The following is a 16,943-nucleotide window of genomic DNA, read 5'->3' on the forward strand; positions in this document are numbered from 1 at the left end:
GACCTGGGGAGCCTGCTGAGCCCCAGGGCCACGGGCGCAGAGAGGGCACCCCAAAAGGCACATTTTTGTCTCTCCACCTTTCTCTCCCTTCCCTGTATGCTGCGCTCCCCTGGGTGAGAGGCTGCTCCTGGGTGAGAGGCTGCTCCTGGGTGAGAGGCTGCTCCTGGCCTGTCTGCTCCTTGCCTGACACAAAGCAGCCACTCTCTTGCCTTGAGGTTTCCCTGCCCAGATGCAACGCAAACGGGGAGGAAGGCCCGGGCTGGTGCTGCTGCTGCTGGGCTTTAACGCTGCAAAGGGGACAGTGAGGAGGTGAAGAAGGGGGTGATGCCCGGCTCAGCCCTGGGGGTTCCCCACTGCAAAGTGCCGGGGCTGGCTCAGCATCTCCAGCGTCATCAACGGGCCTTGGGGAACCCGGGTGAGACCCCAGCTGGGGGCCTGAGCCTGGGACGGGACCCCGAGCGGAGCCGAGCCGGGCCGTGCCAAGCCGGGCCGAGCCGTGCCGTGCCGTGCCGAGCCGAGCCGAGCCGAGCCGTGCCGTGCCGTGCCGTGCCGTGCCGAGCCGAGCCGTGCCGAGCCGTGCCGTGCCGTGCCGTGCCGTGCCGAGCCGTGCCGTGCCGAGCCGAGCCGTGCCGTGCCGTGCCGAGCCGAGCCGAGCCGAGCCGAGCCGAGCCGTGCCGAGCCGTGCCGAGCCGAACCGGGCCGAGCCGGGCCGTGCCGGGCGGGGCAGAGCCGAGCCGGGCCGGGCCGGGCCGAGCCCCGCGGCAGCCCCCCCCCGCCTCCCCGCGCTGCGTGCACCGCCCCTCGCCGCTCCGAGCCGGGCGGAGCCGCGCCGGGCCGGGCTGCGGCGGTCGGTGCGAGCCCCCCCGGCTCCCCGGCGGCGAGGCGGGGGCCGCGGCAGCCCCGGCCATGCCCCCCGGAGCCTGAGGCCCGCGGCCGCGGCGCGCCCGCAGCATGCGGAGGATCCGGCGGCTGGTGCATCTGGTGCTGTTCTGCCCCAGCTCCAAGGGCCTGCAGGTACCGGGGGGGATGCGCAGGGCCGGGGCGGGGGATGCGGTGCCCATCTCCGCATCCTGGCAGCGGCCGCGCACAAAGGGGACGCTCCGCCGCGGTCTGGGGCACGGGGCTACGGGGACCGGCACCGGGGGCCGCGGGTGTTGCACAGCCCGGGCCAGCCGCAGCCCCGCCGTGCTGGGGGAGCCGCAGCGGCCGTGAAGCACCGGACAGCCCATCCATCCGCCAGCCCGCAGCGCTGGATGGAGGAGCCGGTGCAGCCGCCGCTCCTGCTCTCTCCTTTTTCCCATCCCCGAGCTGCTGGGGGTTGGGACCCGGTTCAGTGCCGCCGGGGATGGGACGTGGGGCTGGGGATGCAGGGCTGGGAATGCAGGGGCAGGTTGTTATCTTGGGCGTTTTCCCCTGCAGCCATGGGATGAGAAATCCTGGCTCTGGCTAGTGCCCTGGACCAGAGCGGTTTTCCCGGTGGATGGGAGGTTATCTCTGTGGTGGGGAAAAGCAGGGATGGGGTAGTGGGTAGCTGGTGAGCGGAGGATGGTGGTAGGAGATGGGGCAGAGCCCTGGGCTCACCAGGTGCAGGGAGGGCTGCATGGGGAGGGCAGTGTTTAGAGGAGGCTCTGTGGGTCCCCAGCACAGCGGATTGCTGGATGAGTGCTGCGGCTCTGCTCCCAGGGCCCTGGGGTGCTGAGCCAGCCCTGCCTGCTGTGCTCTTCCCAGCCAAAACGGCTGTGGAGCAGTTGTGTGGGGCCACTTTGACGGGCAGGGGCTGGGTTTGGCTGTGGCTGGGAGGGCAGAGCTGGGTGCAGAGTGAGGGTGGTGGGACCTGGGGACAGCCTTTGTGCCGAGGTCACCCGTGTGGGTCCCACGGGAGGGGGTGGCAGCCCCACCATGGTCCCCACTGGTGGGACCCACCGTGAAGCAGCCCCCTGTTCCCAGAGCAGGGGGTCACATACCCACCACTGGGCAGGTTCAGGGGGGCTGCTGTGCTGGGGGGGTCTCGTGGGTCGCAGTGGTCTGTGTCTGACTTCAAGGACTTCTGGAAAACTGCATGAGCTGGTTTTCAGCTCCCGGGAGCAGCCACACATCCTTTGCCAAGTCCTCGCCATGGTCAGCTTCTCTTTACCAGGCCTTTGTTACCAGTGCTGTGGCTCGATGGCAAACTGGGCATCGTGGCCTGCTTCACTTTCCAGTTAAGATGCACTTGCAATTATGCATAGTGTCACCATCCCGAGCAGACCTGCCTGCTTTCACCGCCAAGCCGGTGTGACAGGAGAGCAGGAGGCTCCACCACCACCGGGTATTGCTGCAGCAGAGCCCTTGCAGCACTTGGCAAGAGGCAGAGATGAGGCATTTTGGAGGTGGGAGCAGTTTTGGGCTACAAGACCAAGCAGGGATCCCTGGCAGGTTGTAACAGCGCTGGATCCAGCCCTATCCCAGCAGCAGGTCGTGGTCTCACCACTGATGCGGTGTGAGAAGAGAGGAGATCTGGAGATGGCCACAGGCCAAGGGCTCTCTTGAAGCAGGAATTAGCCATGGAAACCAGAGGGAATGGGGTGCTTGATGCAAGGATTCATTCCTTGCCTGTGGGAACTGCCAGGGCTCTGTGCCCTGCTACACAGGTCAGGTAAACACCCTGTGCTGCAGGAGGGCAGACGGCAGCACCCGAACCCCGCTGGGAGCCTCACATTGTTTGTGTGGAGGTTCCTCACCCCTCTGCTGGCACCCACACTGCTGGTGGCTGCCTCCCGTGTCCATGAAAGGGGCCCTAGGTAGAAGCAGAGCCCCTCACACCCGAGGATGCAGAGGCAGCAGGCTCTGCTTTCACACGAGCAGCGGAGCAGGAGCACACGGCCGCAGCTCCCTGCCGTAGGGATGCACAGCATCCAGCTCCCCGCAGCCCACCGCTGTAATCTCCCTGCTTTTAGGGAATTTTAAATGTCCTACTTGCAGCAGGAGTTGCATAAGAGACTGGTGCATCTGTACAAAACAGGCTGAAGGCTTCACCGGCGCTCAGGTCGAGTCGTGCAGAAGTTGTCCTTGTCTGGCTGACAACGACCCGGCCTTCACCAGCGTTTCGTTGTCCTTGCAGAGCCGCCTCCCGGGCATCAAGGTGAAGTACCTGCTGGTGCTGTGGCTGGGCATCTTCGTGGGCAGCTGGGTGGCCTACATGCACTACGCATCCTACTCGGAGCTGTGCCGTGGGCACGTCTGCCGCGTGATCATCGTGAGTGATGGGGCAGTGCCCGTGGGTACCGGGGCCGGTGCGGGGTGTGTGGTGCTGCAGGAGCCTGTATCCAGCCCCCTCCAAGCCCCATGTGGTGCCTTGCAGCATCCATCAGGAATGCTGTGCCAAGGAGTGCTCCTGGCAGCTGCTTCCCTGGCATCCCACGGAGCTCGGAGTGGGAGAGGTGGCCTTATCCTGCCAGGGCGATGGGGAAAGCATCTAATGAGCTGTCGGAGGGAAGTCGGCCAAGCAGCCATGGGCAGATTAACGTCTGTGGAGATGAAGCTGCAACGTGAGGGCAGCGAGTAGATCCCCGTTCAGGGAGAGCATCGTGCTGGACCCCAGAGCAGAGCCAGGAGGAAAGGGGAGCAGCCAGTCTGTGGGTACCCCTGGCACTGCTGTTGTGCCCTAAGGAAAGCAGGAGCTGCACGAAGAGCAGGGAGCTTGGCTTGGTGCGTTTTACCCCTGCCTGGGGTTTGGGGTGGGAGGCAGGAGCGGGGTGCTGAGTGTGCCCCATGGCAGGGAGCAGGTCACACAGCCAGCCAGGCCCATGGCTCTGTGTGAAATGCCTGGCTCATCCGTCCTTCCGCAGGGCAGGGAGGCAGGAATTGCCATAACAACAGGCATGATCGTTTGATTTGATTTCCTGCACGACTCTGACCACGGGGTCTTGGGCGCTAGTTCCTGCTCTGAGCTGGGGGTTGCAGATGCTGAGTCCCCTGTGAGCAGGTCCAGGGTTAATTCCTGTCATGTCAGGGATACATGAAAGGAGAAGATGCAGTGAATTACTGCAGCTCCCGCTTCCAGCCCTGAGGCTCTTGGAAAGCTGCGGCCTCTCCTGCCCAGGGCTGCCTCCAGCAGCTCCAGCAGCCGGATCAGAGCCCCTGAGGGGTTTGGGCACGGCAGGCAATGGGCACGGGGCTGGTGACAGGATGGGGGGGGTTCATGCGCCCCCAGTTCATGTGCTTGGGGGGCTGCACATCACAAGCTGTGCGGATGGGCCTGGATCTATCGGGTGAGCAGGGATCTGCCCCTGCTGAGCTCCTTTCTTTGCCTTCCCCTCCCCAGTGTGACCAGTACAAGAAAGGAATCATTTCTGGCTCCACGTGCAAGGACCTGTGTGAGGAGCGCAGCCTCCTCTTTCAGCACTGCCTCTCCTCCTCTCCCACCCAGCAGGTAGGTGCCTGCCCTGCCTAGAAAGCCACCACAGGGCTGGGGATGGGAGCAAGCTTCAGTCTGGGAAATGTCCTCACCCAGTCCCTGTACCGGTCCCAGACTGGAGCAGAACCAAGTTCTCTGCACTCGCTGTTTTCTCCCATCTCAGTGTGTCCCTTTGCCATTGCTGCAGGTTTACAGCGGGCTCTGGAGGGAGACGGAGGTGATCATCAAATGCGGCATCGAGGAAGCCTTGAAGGCAGATGGGCACCCGGACTCTGTGCCCAGGAGGGACGTGGTCCTCTTCGACAAGCCGACACGAGGGACGTCGATGGATGAGTTCAAAGAAATGCTGCTCAACTTCCTAAAGGTCAGTGCCCGAGTCCCTCCGGGATGCCATTTGGAAAGGCTCATAGTGTCTTTTGTTCCCATTGAATGAGAGCTCCTCGGGCCCATGCTTCCCCACTGGTGCTGGGCGCCAGGCAGGGCTCCTCTTCGTGTCCTGCAGCTATGGGGCTCCCTGAGGAATGGGCTGGCCCCAGTGCAGGCAGTGGTGGGGACAGGGACAGACGGTGCCTCTGGTTCACAGCTTCTCTGGGCACCCTGTGCCAGCGCCTCAGCACCCTCACAGGGAAGAGCTTCTGCCTAAGAGCTCATCTCAGTCTCCCCTTGGGCAGGTTAAAACCATTCCCCTTGGCCTGTCCCTACAGGCCCTTGTCCAAAGCCCCTCTCCAGGTTTCCTGCAGCCCCTTTAGGCACTGGAGCTGCTCTAAGGTCTCCCCTTCAGGAGCCTTCTCTTCTCCAGGCTGAACCAGCCCAGCTCTCAGCCTGGAAGCTTCTTCCCATCTGGGTCTAGTGCAGCCCTGATGCTGGTGAAATTCTGCTGGGGGTGAATTGGTCCAACCCTACCCAGTGGTGTGGTACCGAGCTCGTATGAGCAGGGTAGCTGTTCCCTCCTCTCCCAAGCTCAGTTCTTTGCTTCCCCAGCTCAGTTTAGTGATGTGAAGCCTGAACATGGAGAGCTGCAGGGGTCTGACGCCGCTTGCTCTGTTCTGGTTCTGTTCACAGTCCAAGCTGGGAGATCAGCCTTCTCTTGCAGGCCTGGTGAGCCGGATCATCGGCATGGCGGACGTGAACCGGGACGGGAAAGTGTCTTTAGCAGAGGCCAAATCCATCTGGGCTCTCCTTCAGCTCAATGAGTTCCTGCTCATGTTCTCCTTGCATGAGAAAGAGCACACTTCCAAACTGCTGGGGCACTGCGGGGACCTCTACGTCACCGAGAAGATCCCCCACACCTCCCTCTATGGGGTGGACGTTCCCCCCTTCCTCCAGCCGCTGCTGCCTTCGGTCGTGCACCAGATCATCCACCAGTGGTTCGCACCAGCGTGGCCCCGGCGGGCAAAGATCTCCATTGGCCTCCTGGAGTTCGTGGAGGAGATCTTCCACGGCACCTACGGGAACTTCTACATCTGCGAGGCCAGCGTGAGCAACGTGGGCTACAACGACAAGTACGACTTCAAGATGGTCAACCTGCGGAAGGTGGCGACGGAGATGACGATCCGAGGCTTCCTCAAGGGCCGGCACTGCGAGCAGAACGGGGACTGCACCTACGGGAAGGACTGCACGGCCACGTGCGACAAGCTCCTGAAGCAGTGCAAGAGCGACGTGGTGCAGCCCAACCTGGCCAAGGTGTGCGGGCTGCTGCAGGACTATTTGCTGTACGGGGCACCGCTGGAGCTGAAGGAGGAGCTGCAGAAGCAGCTCCGAACGTGCATGACCCTCAGCGGCCTGGCCAGCCAGATGGAGGTGCACCACTCCCTCGTGCTCAACAACCTCAAGACCTTGCTCTGGAAGAAGATTTCCAACACCAAATACTCCTAACGGGGGGGGGAGCACGGCCCTGGAGTTTAGAATCCACGATCTCAGAGCTGAGTGCAAGGGCTGAAGGCCTGTTTCTCCATCCTCTCCCCCACAGGCAAATACCCCCTGCGCAGGGAGTTGAGCATAGCTGCAGCCCCTTCTCCCTCGCGGAAAACCAAGCGTCATGACTTCCACCGCCCAGCAGGATCATCGGGATCACACATCGAGCCGGCAGGAGCGTGCTGCGGAGCCGGGACAGCGGGGCCGGGCTGAGCTTGGGGGAAGAAGATGAGATGGAAAGCGAGGAGGAAGCGGAGCCCAGCTGGAGGCATCAAACTGGTCCTTGATTAACAGGAAAGCAGCGCCGAGATGAGAGTGAATCATTCGTGCTGTTCTTGTCACATCATCTTTTGATGAACGTCTCTGATGTAAATAAATGGCTTTTACGTGAATCGCACCAGCACATCAGTAGCGACGCAGCAGCCTCAGCACGAGCCTGCCCGCGAGCTGGAAAGGAGGGGAAGGTAATTTCCCCATCCAAAAGCATCTCCTAGAGTGTCTGAGTCATCTGCCTCCAGATCCAGCTGTGGCTTAGGAAGCAGATCAGCAGAGAGGCCTGGCAGTTCCACCATTCCTTCTGAAGTGCCTGACCCCAGACAGGGATGTGGTGGCTTGTGCCAGGCTCCCACCAGCTCCTGCCCGCAGCCTGGAATTGGCAGCACAGGCCATTCCCTCTCACACGGTCTGGCTTTGGAAGCATCTAAAGCCAAGAATAGCTTAAAGCATTAAAATGAATCCGCAGGCAAGGTTGCAGCAGGCTTCCAGACACTTGGTTGCCTGTGTAGATGCTACCAGGGCTCTATAGTCTGTTTCCTTTAAACACTCAATTATAGCAACCTTTGAAACCTGGGCGTAGAGAGGAGAATTTGTGTGACCTACCCCAAGCTCACTCAGTCATATGCCTGCTGACAGGAATATGCCATATACCACATGGCAGTGCTCTCACCAACTGCTTACTGAAGTGGGGCATATAGCTGAAGTATAGTAGTCACAAAGGAAGTACATCTGACAGCACCTCCCCTGTGCACGCGAGTGCTGGTGTCACAGCTGCAGATTTATGGGCCCTTTGGAAGAGATACACCAGTTTTCCCTTCTATCCATTCCATAGGATCATCCTTCCCTCTCACTGTTATTTATGGAGGGAATGTTTCAGCGTCAGCCACACTCAGTGCTGGTGCAGCTTCCCAGAGGGGCTGGCTGGGCAGCATCACTCAGCTGTGGTCAGGATGAGCTCTTGTGGGGTTTGTTTGAAGTGGGGTGAGTTCCTCAGTTAATTCAGGAGAGACACAAGCATGACCAAGGCCCCACCTCCAGGCATTAGGGCACCCAGTGTCACCTGCGTGGAACAGGAACGCTGGGTGGAAGGTGAATGAGGGGACTGGAATTGGGTGATGCGGCTCCATGGAGCCGCCCGAGCTCCTCATCTCTGGTCCTGCACTCCCATAGCAACCAGCTCCAGAGAAATCATTTCCTTCTATTAGAAAAAGGAACTCAACACCCACTCCAAATCCTCCCCTCAGGTGTTTGGGAAAGCAATTTGCCACCCCTGCTCTGTTGGCACTTTACGACTCCCTGCCCCCAAAGCAGGGGTAAAGCCCATGAGCACCTAGAAAAGTAGAGGAAAACCACCATGGTCCTCATTTACCTATGAGACCCTAGATTCCAGAATTTCTGAAAGTACGAAGTTCAAGGAGAAAGACAGCCTCTGTGCTTGCAGAACTCTCCCAGGCAGCTTATTCAGACACCTCCAATGGGAGCTGCCACATTCCTGTGTGATTAATCCACACAGCAGTGGACACACTCCCAGGAATCCCTCAGAGCTCACACCCCAAGAACAGAGGGTTCAGTTCATCACTAATACAAAGCACGAGTGTTTTCACACATGTGCTCATCGTTTACAAGCTACACCACAATACGGGTGAGAAATGACTAAAGGCAAAGCTATTCCACACTGGGGCCTGCTCCAGCTTTCCCACATTAGCTGGGAAAAAGAGGAAAAGCAGAACACTGGAAGAGTGACAATCCCATCTCAGCTGCTTTAGCAGCATACATTTGAGCCACAAGGGGCTGGAGGTCAGCAGCAAGGCTTCTATCTGTCACTGTTTAAAGAAGCCATCCCAGTTCTCACAGCCACAAATAAAGTCTTCTATGCTGAATGGTTAAAAAGAAGGTATTACTTGAGGTGCTACAAACACATATTCCAGGCTCAGCGGAGGTGGCATCTTTATTTAGTTGTTTGGGGTTTTTTATAACCCTTCTTACCATGCAGGGAAAACACAGACTGAAAGCAGAGTGCTTCAGAATGTGGAAACAGCTCAGGAGAGAGATGAGTGGGAGAGGGACAAGGTTACAGCTCTGGGAGCTAGTCACCAGCAGCACAGCAAAGGCAAGGAAGGACACTGGGAACAGAACAATCATTTCTCTTCAACATCCGAGCATGCAGGTTGCAGGCAGCACTCGGAACCAGCAGCATCACCGCACACTTTGGCTGCTGTGAGCTTGAACCCACGTTGAGAAGATGAAGTTTCAGCACCCTAGAGATCCTCACTGCAGACACCACGGCCCAGTTCTCCTGCAGCCGGGTCTGCTGGAGTTCCAAACCTCAAGGCATGATCTGCAAACGAGAAGGCGCAGGGTGTGAGACAACTCCAACTGCAGCAGAGGTCAACAGCAAGCAGCTGGTTAATGCATCCAGGCTCCTGCTGGTCACTGCAGCTCCTCAGGACACAGAACTGCTTTAATTCAGCTGACAAGCATTACATCAGGTTTGTCTTGAGACTACCCAAACACTTTCCCATCCCAGAGGAACCAATAAAAGCTTCATGAAACGAAACCAAGTCTGAGGGCAGTCATCAGCTGGGCTGGGTTGTCACGATTCACAGGGAAGCTTCAAGCACCAGACTCCAGCATCACCAAACACCCTACCACTGCAGTCAGTGGAAGGCAAGTGCCTGCAAACCCGAGTGGATCAGGAGGCAGTGACAGGAGGCAGATGATAATAAATTGGCCTCATTTAGGACAGGTTCTTTGACACCAGAACAAAGGATTTGAAAAGCATCTCCTGGCTTGGCGGCGCACTCTGGTGAGTCCAGGAAGGGGGGAATTTAACAGCACAGCCAGAGCCTGCTCATGGTTCTTCTTTCCCTCATGGGCTCCCTAAAAATCAAAGGGGAGTTTGCCTGCAGAGGCAACATTCATAGTGCAGAGAGGAAAGCTGGGCTTATTCCAGCCTTCAAAGCCAAGGCATAAACCAGTTCTAATGATGCAGGGCTAAGTTAATGTGCACAACGACTCTTCATTCCTCTCAATACCACTTTAATGCAAAATACTCACCTTTTCCACAGCTGAGAGCCAGGCAGCTCTTTCAGTAAAGCAATATTCATAGCCTGGGATTGCTGCTCAGGCTGGGGAAGACGGTTCACAGCAAATGCTGTTAGGAGCATTTTAATAGCTCTCCTATGCCTCACACAGTAAAGCTCTGGAGAGACACTCATTAGGCACTCACTACTGCTACAGGACCCTTGATGCAAGCAAAGCCTGAGCAGAAATAACCCAAATGTGTGTTTCGGGTTAGAAGTCAGGGTATTTAAATAGCAGAGTCCCATCTTGGGGCATGGCTCTTTGCAGAGCATATCCCCAGCCACCTTATTAGCATTCTTCCCAAAGCCGCTGCTGGTAGGCACTGCCTTTTCCCAATTAAATGGCTCATTTTGCAGCCAGCAGCAGCCCACTTGGTTAATGGCACCTCTGGCCCTCTAATGCCCATTTAATGAGGGCATTTTCCACCACCCAGCACTGCCAGGTTTTGTCAAGCCATTAGTCACTGCAAAGCCTCTCGGTTTTACAGCACCGCACGTGGCCAGAGCTGTTCTCACCACTTAAAGGACTTCAGGTTTTCGCATCAATTTGTTGCTTTATTACTAAAATCAAACTTTTCCTTGATTTTAAGACACAATCTCTCATTATCTTGCATATGAGACATGAGCACGTTTTCAGCAGCGTTTCGTGTCGGACTATAATAGCACCAGAACCCATCTTCATTATCTCAGGCACTTCAACACGCAAAACCGGAAGCTTTTAACAGAAGTGTCTTGTTCTACTGACAGCTGCCTTTAAAAGGATGCTCCTGGGGAGCTGAGGAAGGCAGTTTAAGTGAAATGAAAAGGTGAAGAGTGTTAAAGGTTGCTTACAAAAACTGCTGCATTAGCAAAGCAGAGGAACCTGGGCGCGCGCCACCTGAAGCGGGTTTTTCCAACAGAAAAAGATGCCAAACTACTGAATTCAGGCTTTCTCCAAGTCTACACTGGTACTGTTATTTTACTTGGTTTCATTTGTCCCTGTCCCGTAAGGACAGGATGTACCACCCCTAGGATCCTACCAGACACCACTGAGGCCCAGTGGGTTTCCAAGTGATGCCACACTTACCTGCAGCAGTTGAAGTAAGTTCCAGGAGTCAGCCCTGCTCTCAGCTGTAACTGTGAGGAGGAAAAACACCTTTAGTTTGGGTTTTTGAGGAAGGAGTGAGGAGCTGGTGAGTTAACATTAGGAGCAAGGCACGGTTTCCAGCACCTGCTAAATCCACACCAAACTGGTTTTCTATCTACATCAATCCTTTGAAAACACCAAACTCAAAAGCCTGTTTCCCCCATCCCTTCCACGCCCAGGTGTGATTCTTGGTATCTACATAACACTAAATAAACCCTGCTGAACTCCAGGTGTCTTTTCACCATCGGAACAGACAGCAAGCAAGAGTGTCTTGCAGGATAAGGAGCTGCTGAAAGCAAAAAGAGAATTCAAGACAGCAGCTGTCACTTTTGCTTGTCCTTGCAAAACCCAAAAGGACCTTCCCCTGATGCAGTTAAAATTGGCATAATTTTAACTGCTTTTCTAAGGAATTTTGCTCCATATTCTGCTGGTTCTCTGGAGAAAGAGGTAAATGCAGCAGCAATGTCAAGCTACTGAGCTGAGTAGTTACAAGCTCCTGGCACAGGAAAGCTCTTCACCTCTGACTCCTAATGATACCAACATGTCAGGAAAGCAAACCTCCAAGGACTCAGGGCTATTAGAGAATACTGGAGTCTGCTATTCCTAACAATAAATGATATACAACAAACCTGAATTAGATTTTAACAGAGCAGGTTAGTAAAACAGGGTCACTTCTAAAGCATAGAATCTGACAGTATAAAAGGTACCCTTATCTGTCACGTAAGATTATACTGTCATGAAGAGAATTACTCACAGTGGAGGGCAGCCCTTCTGCACCCTGTCCCTCCAGAGTTGTCCATTATTCACCATTAAAACACTTAACATTCAAGGAAAAACCACAGGAAAACCAGGAACCAAGTGTCAGGCTGCTCATCATTCCTGGGTGCTCACAGGTTCCAGAGCCCCAGCACAGACACAGCCTTTTCCTCTCTGCCACCTAATGACACAAACAAGGCACTACAGCCACGTCTGCAACACGAGCTGGGGCATGGGGCTGTTCAACTGCACCCGCTGCTGCTCACCTCGGGTCCTGCAGGAGCCCTCCTCCCGTCAGCCAGGTCCTGCAGCTTCCTCTGGAAAGGGAAATGCACACATCGCTTACTTTGTGTACCCAGACACACCTCAGAGCCTGGTCCGATGGGCTCTGTTGCACTGGTAACACAAGCTTGGAAGGTACAGCAGGAAAGGGAAGCTAAAGAAACCAATGCTCAGCACACGCAGGGTTTAAGCACATGTGGTTATTTCATAACCCCACAGCATTTTACCCATTTTAAGGCTAAACAAAAGCCACACACAGTGGGTCTTCTGCTGCAGACCCACTACAGGTCACACACAGCAGCTTTCTATCCTTACACCCAGCTCTCACGTTAGGGCAATTACTCGCATTTCAGGTAATTAAACCCCGTTTATAAACCATGTCAGGCCATCAATCACTCTGAATGCCCACGGGTCCGGGAGCAAACGAGCGTAGAACACAGCCTGTCGCTCTCTGCCACCTCATGACACGAAGGTGCCACCGCAGCCACCTTCGCAACGCCTCTGGTGGCAGGTCGGGAACGCCACAGGGACTGAAGGGATAATACACGCGGTTGTAAGAACAGCATCACCTACTCGGTAGCGTTACAGCGGGATTTGGTGCACGTGGACACACTAAACGCAGTACATCAGAGCGTTAACAGAAGGGTGCAGGTCTTCGCGTTAAGCACCACTTACCTTTGGCTTCTCAGGACGCGCAAATCTTTCTCACTTCACCCTTTGTCTTCTGCCAGGCTGAAGAAGGACAAGAAAAGGGATGTTAATAAAGGCCGCGCTAATAGCAGCTCATCACAGATTAGCAGCTAACTGCTGTGTGTAAGAACTCCGTGACCTGCCCCCTCACGCAGCCCAAGATCAACCCGCAGCAGCACCAGCGCCGCTTCCTGCGCACGTTCAGGGTTACTCAGCTCGCCGGGAGCCGTTAACAGCGGCAGCCCCGCTGCTCGCCACCCTCCATGGGAGCACGGCTCTGCCCCTGCCCCTACCCGTGCCCGTACCCAGCCCAGCGCTGCCCGGGCAGCCGCGGCTCTCCCCGGCCACGTTCTGTCCCCTCCGATCCCTGCACCCCGGGGCGGGGGAGCGAGCAGGGACCAAGCCCCGGCTCCCCACGGGCAGCGCCAAGCACGCGGCCCCGGGCGCACACAGGAGCGGCACCCCCGTACCTCCGGCGCGCCTTCCTCATCGCCATCATCGCCACCACCACCACCATCATCATCATCATCATCATCATCATCATCATCATCACCGCCATCCCCATCCCCTGCACCGGAGCCTCCCGCCGCCCTCCGGCGGGGAAGGGGCTCGGAGGGGCCCAGCCCTGCCCGGGTGAGCGCAGCCCCCGCGGCCGCCCCGCTCGGCCCCCGCCGCCATCGCGGTCCCACGGCGAAAAGGCCGCAGCGCCCCCGCCTTCCGCTTATATCCAGGAGGACTCGGAGCGGGAGCGGCCGGCCCGAGGACCCGGATGAAGATGGGGGACCGGGATGGGGCCCCGGGGCTGGGATGGGGATACGGGACCGGGATCCCCGGCCCATTGCTCGCCCCCGGGACCTCCCACCCGTGTGTCAGCGCCTGGAGCTCCCTTTCCCGGCCGCACTCTGGGGCCCCGCCATTCGCCATGGCTGTGGCTGAGGTTGGACCCCGAGATGCCCTGGGATAAAGCAGGGACCCTCCAGCGCTGGGATGTGCCACCTCCCCTCCTGCTCCCCTCTGTGTGCTCCCGGGGTGGGAACAACCTTCACACCCCTTCCTTGGCCATAAACACTGGCCAGAGGCCCCCGTTTCACAAGAAGACAAGAAAGATTGTGAAGCCCTTTATTCATCAGGACAGAGCATGAAACCCAAGTGATCACACACTCAGGGACAGGGAGGCCACAGCACAGAGGTGCCTCCGTGCAATGGGGACACACAAGGACAGGAGCTGGCCCTGGTCTGGCTCCCAGCCCCTCACATCGCTCTGGACCATTTCTGTTTGAGCTGGGATCACTGCGGGGCCTCTGCACAGCACCAGAGCCCTGCCAAAATCCTGTGCTCCGGGTGCAGGACGCCCGTCACCACCCCGCTGGGCACCATCCCACGGGCTCTAATTGCCCTCCGCTTTCCTCTGCAGCTCACGCACGGCCTCGCTGTGCCGCCTCTTGTCCTTGGCGCGGATGATGGTCATCCTGAAGAGCTTGCAGTACAGCTCCATGGCACTGGGGCTGTCGTCATTGCCTGGGATGGGGTACGTGATCAAGCAGGGGTTGCAGTTCGTGTCCACCACCCCCACCGTGGGGATGTTCATCTTGGCCGCGTCCCGGATGGCCACGTGCGGCTGGAAGACGTTGTTGAGGCTGCTGAGGAAGATGATGAGGTCGGGCAGGCGCACGCCGGCGCCGAACTGGATGTGCGCGTTGGTGAGCAGCCCGCCCTGCCAGTACCGCGTGTGCGCGTACTCCCCGCAGGCCCGCGCCGTGCTCTCCACCAAGTGGCAGAACTGGCGCTTGCGGCTGATGAAGAGGATGATGCCCTTGCGGTAGGCGATGTGCGCGGTGAAGTTGAGGGCGAGCTGCAGGTGCTCCATCGTCTGGTCCAGGTCGATGATGTCCTGGTCCAGGCGGCAGCCGAAGATGTAGGGCTCCATGAACCTGCGGGGGCAGAGGGAGGACACAAGGGGGTGCAGGGACGGGGTGATGCAGGCACCGAGCAGCCTGGATGTGGCGCGGCCTCACCGTGGAACCCTTCCCACCCTCCAACCCCAGTGACACCAGAGGAGCTCTCTGCAGAGCTGCACACAGCGCGTCCCACCAGGGCTTGGGGCTGCAGGGCTCACACTGGGCACGGTCCCTGTACAAGCCCATGCGGATATGAGGGTCTCCACGGGCAGTCCCAGACCCACCCAGTGCACACAGCCCGGGACAGCCTCCTGCTTCACTCACCGATGCCGACATCCCTTCTTGTGCCCCAGGTGCACCCGCGCATCGAAGAGATCTTTCAGGGAGAAGAGCTCCTTCACGTTGAAGAAGTCGGGGTGCGCGAGGGGCCCGGAGAGCAGCTTCTCATCCGCGGCTGAGAGAGAGAAACCCCAGTAAGGAGCCGGTCCCGCGTTGTGTGTGCAGGGGATGCGAAGGGCGCTGATGCACCCCCAACCCCAGGGGCCTGGCGGCACCGGCGAGGCTCCCGCAGGTGCGCGGCATCACTCACCGCGGGGCTGGGCCGGGCTGGGCGCCGGGGCCAGGGCCGGGGCCGCGATGCTGCTGTAGAGCCGGGGGGCTGCTGTGGGGAGAGAACGCGGGGTGAGGCGGGCCGGGGGCGGGCCGGGGGCGGGCCGGGAGCGGGGCGGGAGCCGGACGGGACCCGCTCACCTGCCCGCAGGAGCCGCGGCACCGCCATGCTCCGAGCCCGCCGCGCCGGGAGCGGCTGCACCAGGAGGAGGAGGAGGAGGATGAAGGTCAAGCGGCGCCTTCCGCTTCCCGGGCCGGGGCGGGGCGCGGAGCCATCGCGGCCCCGCCCGCAGCGTCCCGTCTCCGGGCAACGCTCGGCTCCGCGTCCCGGTCCCGTCCCTGCGCCATGTCCGTGCCTGCGGGCGCCGGGCCCCGCACCAGCGGCTGTTACCGCAGCAGCGCCAGCCTGCCCGGCCGCCTCCAGCAGCCAGACCGCCTCTGCGGCTACGGGTGAGCCCCGCGCCCGGCCCCGCGCGGCCCCGGCCCCGCTCCAGCCCCGCTCCAACCCCGCTCTGTCCCCGCAGGAAGCCGGAGCCTCACCCGCGGTACCGCACCACGAACCAGACGTACGGCAGCAGGGCCCCCACGGTGCACGAGGTGCCGGTAGGGTTGGGGACCGCCGGGGGCTGGGGCAGCCCCGAGCACAAAGGGGTGCTGGGGGAGAGCAGCCCCGAGGAGGAGGACGTGGGGCTCAGCAGGGCCCGTCAGTGTGCGCTTGAGCCCAGGCGCTGCTGACGGTGGCATTGAGAACCTCTCCCCTCTGTTCGCTCCCCAGACCTCCTTCCATGTCACCCCACACGGCTTTACGAGGATCCAAGGCATGGGGGGCCCGTACAGGAACAGTGGGCTCAACACGGCCCTGGAGAAGAGCTATGTCACGGGTCCGGACAACTTCATCACCGCCCATGACCGCCTCGACTTCCACCCCAGCTACAACCCCAATGGCCCGTCCCACTGTTAGAGCTGCAGCGGGAGCAACAGGGTCACTGCTGGCTAAATACACACACACACACCCCCCGAAAGCCCCCTGAGCAAACAGCACTGACCTGCCCCTCAATCTCTTGCTAAGCCTCTTTGAAAGCCTGACAAGAAGCACTGCACTGCAAAGTCATTCACATGCTCACTACTGGCAGTAGATTAACCTGCACGCTTCCCACCAGTGGCCATCTCAGTCAGGCCTGGTTAAGGCCTGCATAAGCTTTGGGGAAAACCAGTTTAAAAGTGTTATTAAAACGGAGTCCAGGAATTTGTTGGGAGAAACACATGGGAGAAATCACCACAGAATGACTGCTATTAGGAACAACAGTTGAAGATTTAAGGTTATTAAATATGAGCTAAATACTGCATATGAACCATTTACTTAGTTTATAGGCAGCATAAATACTAGAACAATATACGTTACATACCTATATTCCCCTAACCTTTTCCCTGCTGCTAATGATGCTTTAAGCTCTTGGCTCATGTACCACGCATCATTAAAATTTAAGACCTCAAACCAGTTTCTGTACTATTTAATGAATAACCAAAGGGCAGGTTTCCCAAGAGTCTTTGGGTCTCTTGTAGAAAGCTCTTTCACCTTCCTCACCTCTCAAAGCTACAGGGATTTCAGAAACGACTCAAATAACGACACCTAATCCAAGAGAAAACATCTTTCTCAAGGTTTATTGTAACAACGGTGGTTACACAGCGAGTGGAACTGCACCATCTGCACAGGAACTGCACTGGAACGAACAACCTGGCATGTGTGGCTGATAAACTCGTCTTGAACAGAAATTGTGCAGCCTGTGTCTGATGAGGAACTGTCCCGCCTCACGGGGAACAGCAGACATTAAACATGAGCATAACGCTGTTCTAGCTGTTTGCTGAAGAACTAAAAAGGAAACAAGGAGCGTAATAGTGTGTCCAAGCACCAC

General features: G+C 58.2%; 3 protein-coding genes, 1 long non-coding RNA gene and 2 other non-coding genes across 7 annotated transcripts; 2 read left to right on the forward strand and 4 right to left on the reverse strand.

Moving 5' to 3' along the window:
- Positions 1-839: 839 nt before the first annotated feature.
- On the forward strand, positions 840-6,702 carry DIPK1B (divergent protein kinase domain 1B). Its single transcript, XM_057409156.1, has 5 exons — positions 840-1,014; positions 3,101-3,235; positions 4,304-4,411; positions 4,584-4,760; positions 5,459-6,702. The coding sequence occupies exons 1-5, from the start codon at positions 952-954 to the stop codon at positions 6,269-6,271; spliced, it is 1,296 nt and encodes a 431-aa protein (XP_057265139.1). The 5' UTR covers positions 840-951; the 3' UTR covers positions 6,272-6,702.
- A 1,814-nt stretch (positions 6,703-8,516) lies between these two features.
- On the reverse strand, positions 8,517-10,802 carry LOC130599042 (uncharacterized). Its single transcript, XR_008972138.1, has 2 exons — positions 10,736-10,802; positions 8,517-8,924 (listed from the first exon to the last, which is right to left on the reverse strand). It is a non-coding gene; the product is annotated as an uncharacterized LOC130599042 (long non-coding RNA).
- An 850-nt stretch (positions 10,803-11,652) lies between these two features.
- On the reverse strand, positions 11,653-11,786 carry LOC130599078 (small nucleolar RNA SNORA17). Its single transcript, XR_008972149.1, has one exon. It is a non-coding gene; the product is annotated as a small nucleolar RNA SNORA17 (small nucleolar RNA).
- Positions 11,787-12,209: 423 nt separating this feature from the next.
- On the reverse strand, positions 12,210-12,345 carry LOC130599077 (small nucleolar RNA SNORA17). The gene has a single exon (XR_008972148.1). It is a non-coding gene; the product is annotated as a small nucleolar RNA SNORA17 (small nucleolar RNA).
- Positions 12,346-13,638: 1,293 nt separating this feature from the next.
- MRPS2 (mitochondrial ribosomal protein S2) lies at positions 13,639-15,214 on the reverse strand. 2 transcript variants are annotated; one of them, XM_057409157.1, is made up of 4 exons: positions 15,172-15,214; positions 15,011-15,082; positions 14,746-14,875; positions 13,639-14,454 (listed from the first exon to the last, which is right to left on the reverse strand). In XM_057409157.1, exons 1-4 carry the CDS (start codon positions 15,197-15,199, stop codon positions 13,911-13,913), a joined length of 774 nt encoding a protein of 257 aa, XP_057265140.1. In that variant the 5' UTR covers positions 15,200-15,214; the 3' UTR covers positions 13,639-13,910. The 2 variants fall into 2 exon arrangements, with proteins under 2 accessions (XP_057265140.1, XP_057265141.1); XM_057409158.1 differs by lacking the exon at positions 15,011-15,082.
- Positions 15,215-15,376: 162 nt separating this feature from the next.
- Positions 15,377-16,023, forward strand: PIERCE1 (piercer of microtubule wall 1). The gene is made up of 3 exons (XM_057409159.1): positions 15,377-15,480; positions 15,555-15,633; positions 15,806-16,023. Exons 1-3 carry the CDS (start codon positions 15,377-15,379, stop codon positions 15,989-15,991), a joined length of 369 nt encoding a protein of 122 aa, XP_057265142.1. The 3' UTR covers positions 15,992-16,023.
- Positions 16,024-16,943: the final 920 nt, after the last annotated feature.

The sequence above is a fragment of the Pezoporus wallicus genome, unplaced genomic scaffold (assembly GCF_028554395.1).
Source record: "Pezoporus wallicus isolate ANWC-B61680 ecotype Strahan unplaced genomic scaffold, APGP_CSIRO_Pwel_v1 contig_8341, whole genome shotgun sequence".
Taxonomy (NCBI): domain Eukaryota; kingdom Metazoa; phylum Chordata; class Aves; order Psittaciformes; family Psittacidae; genus Pezoporus; species Pezoporus wallicus.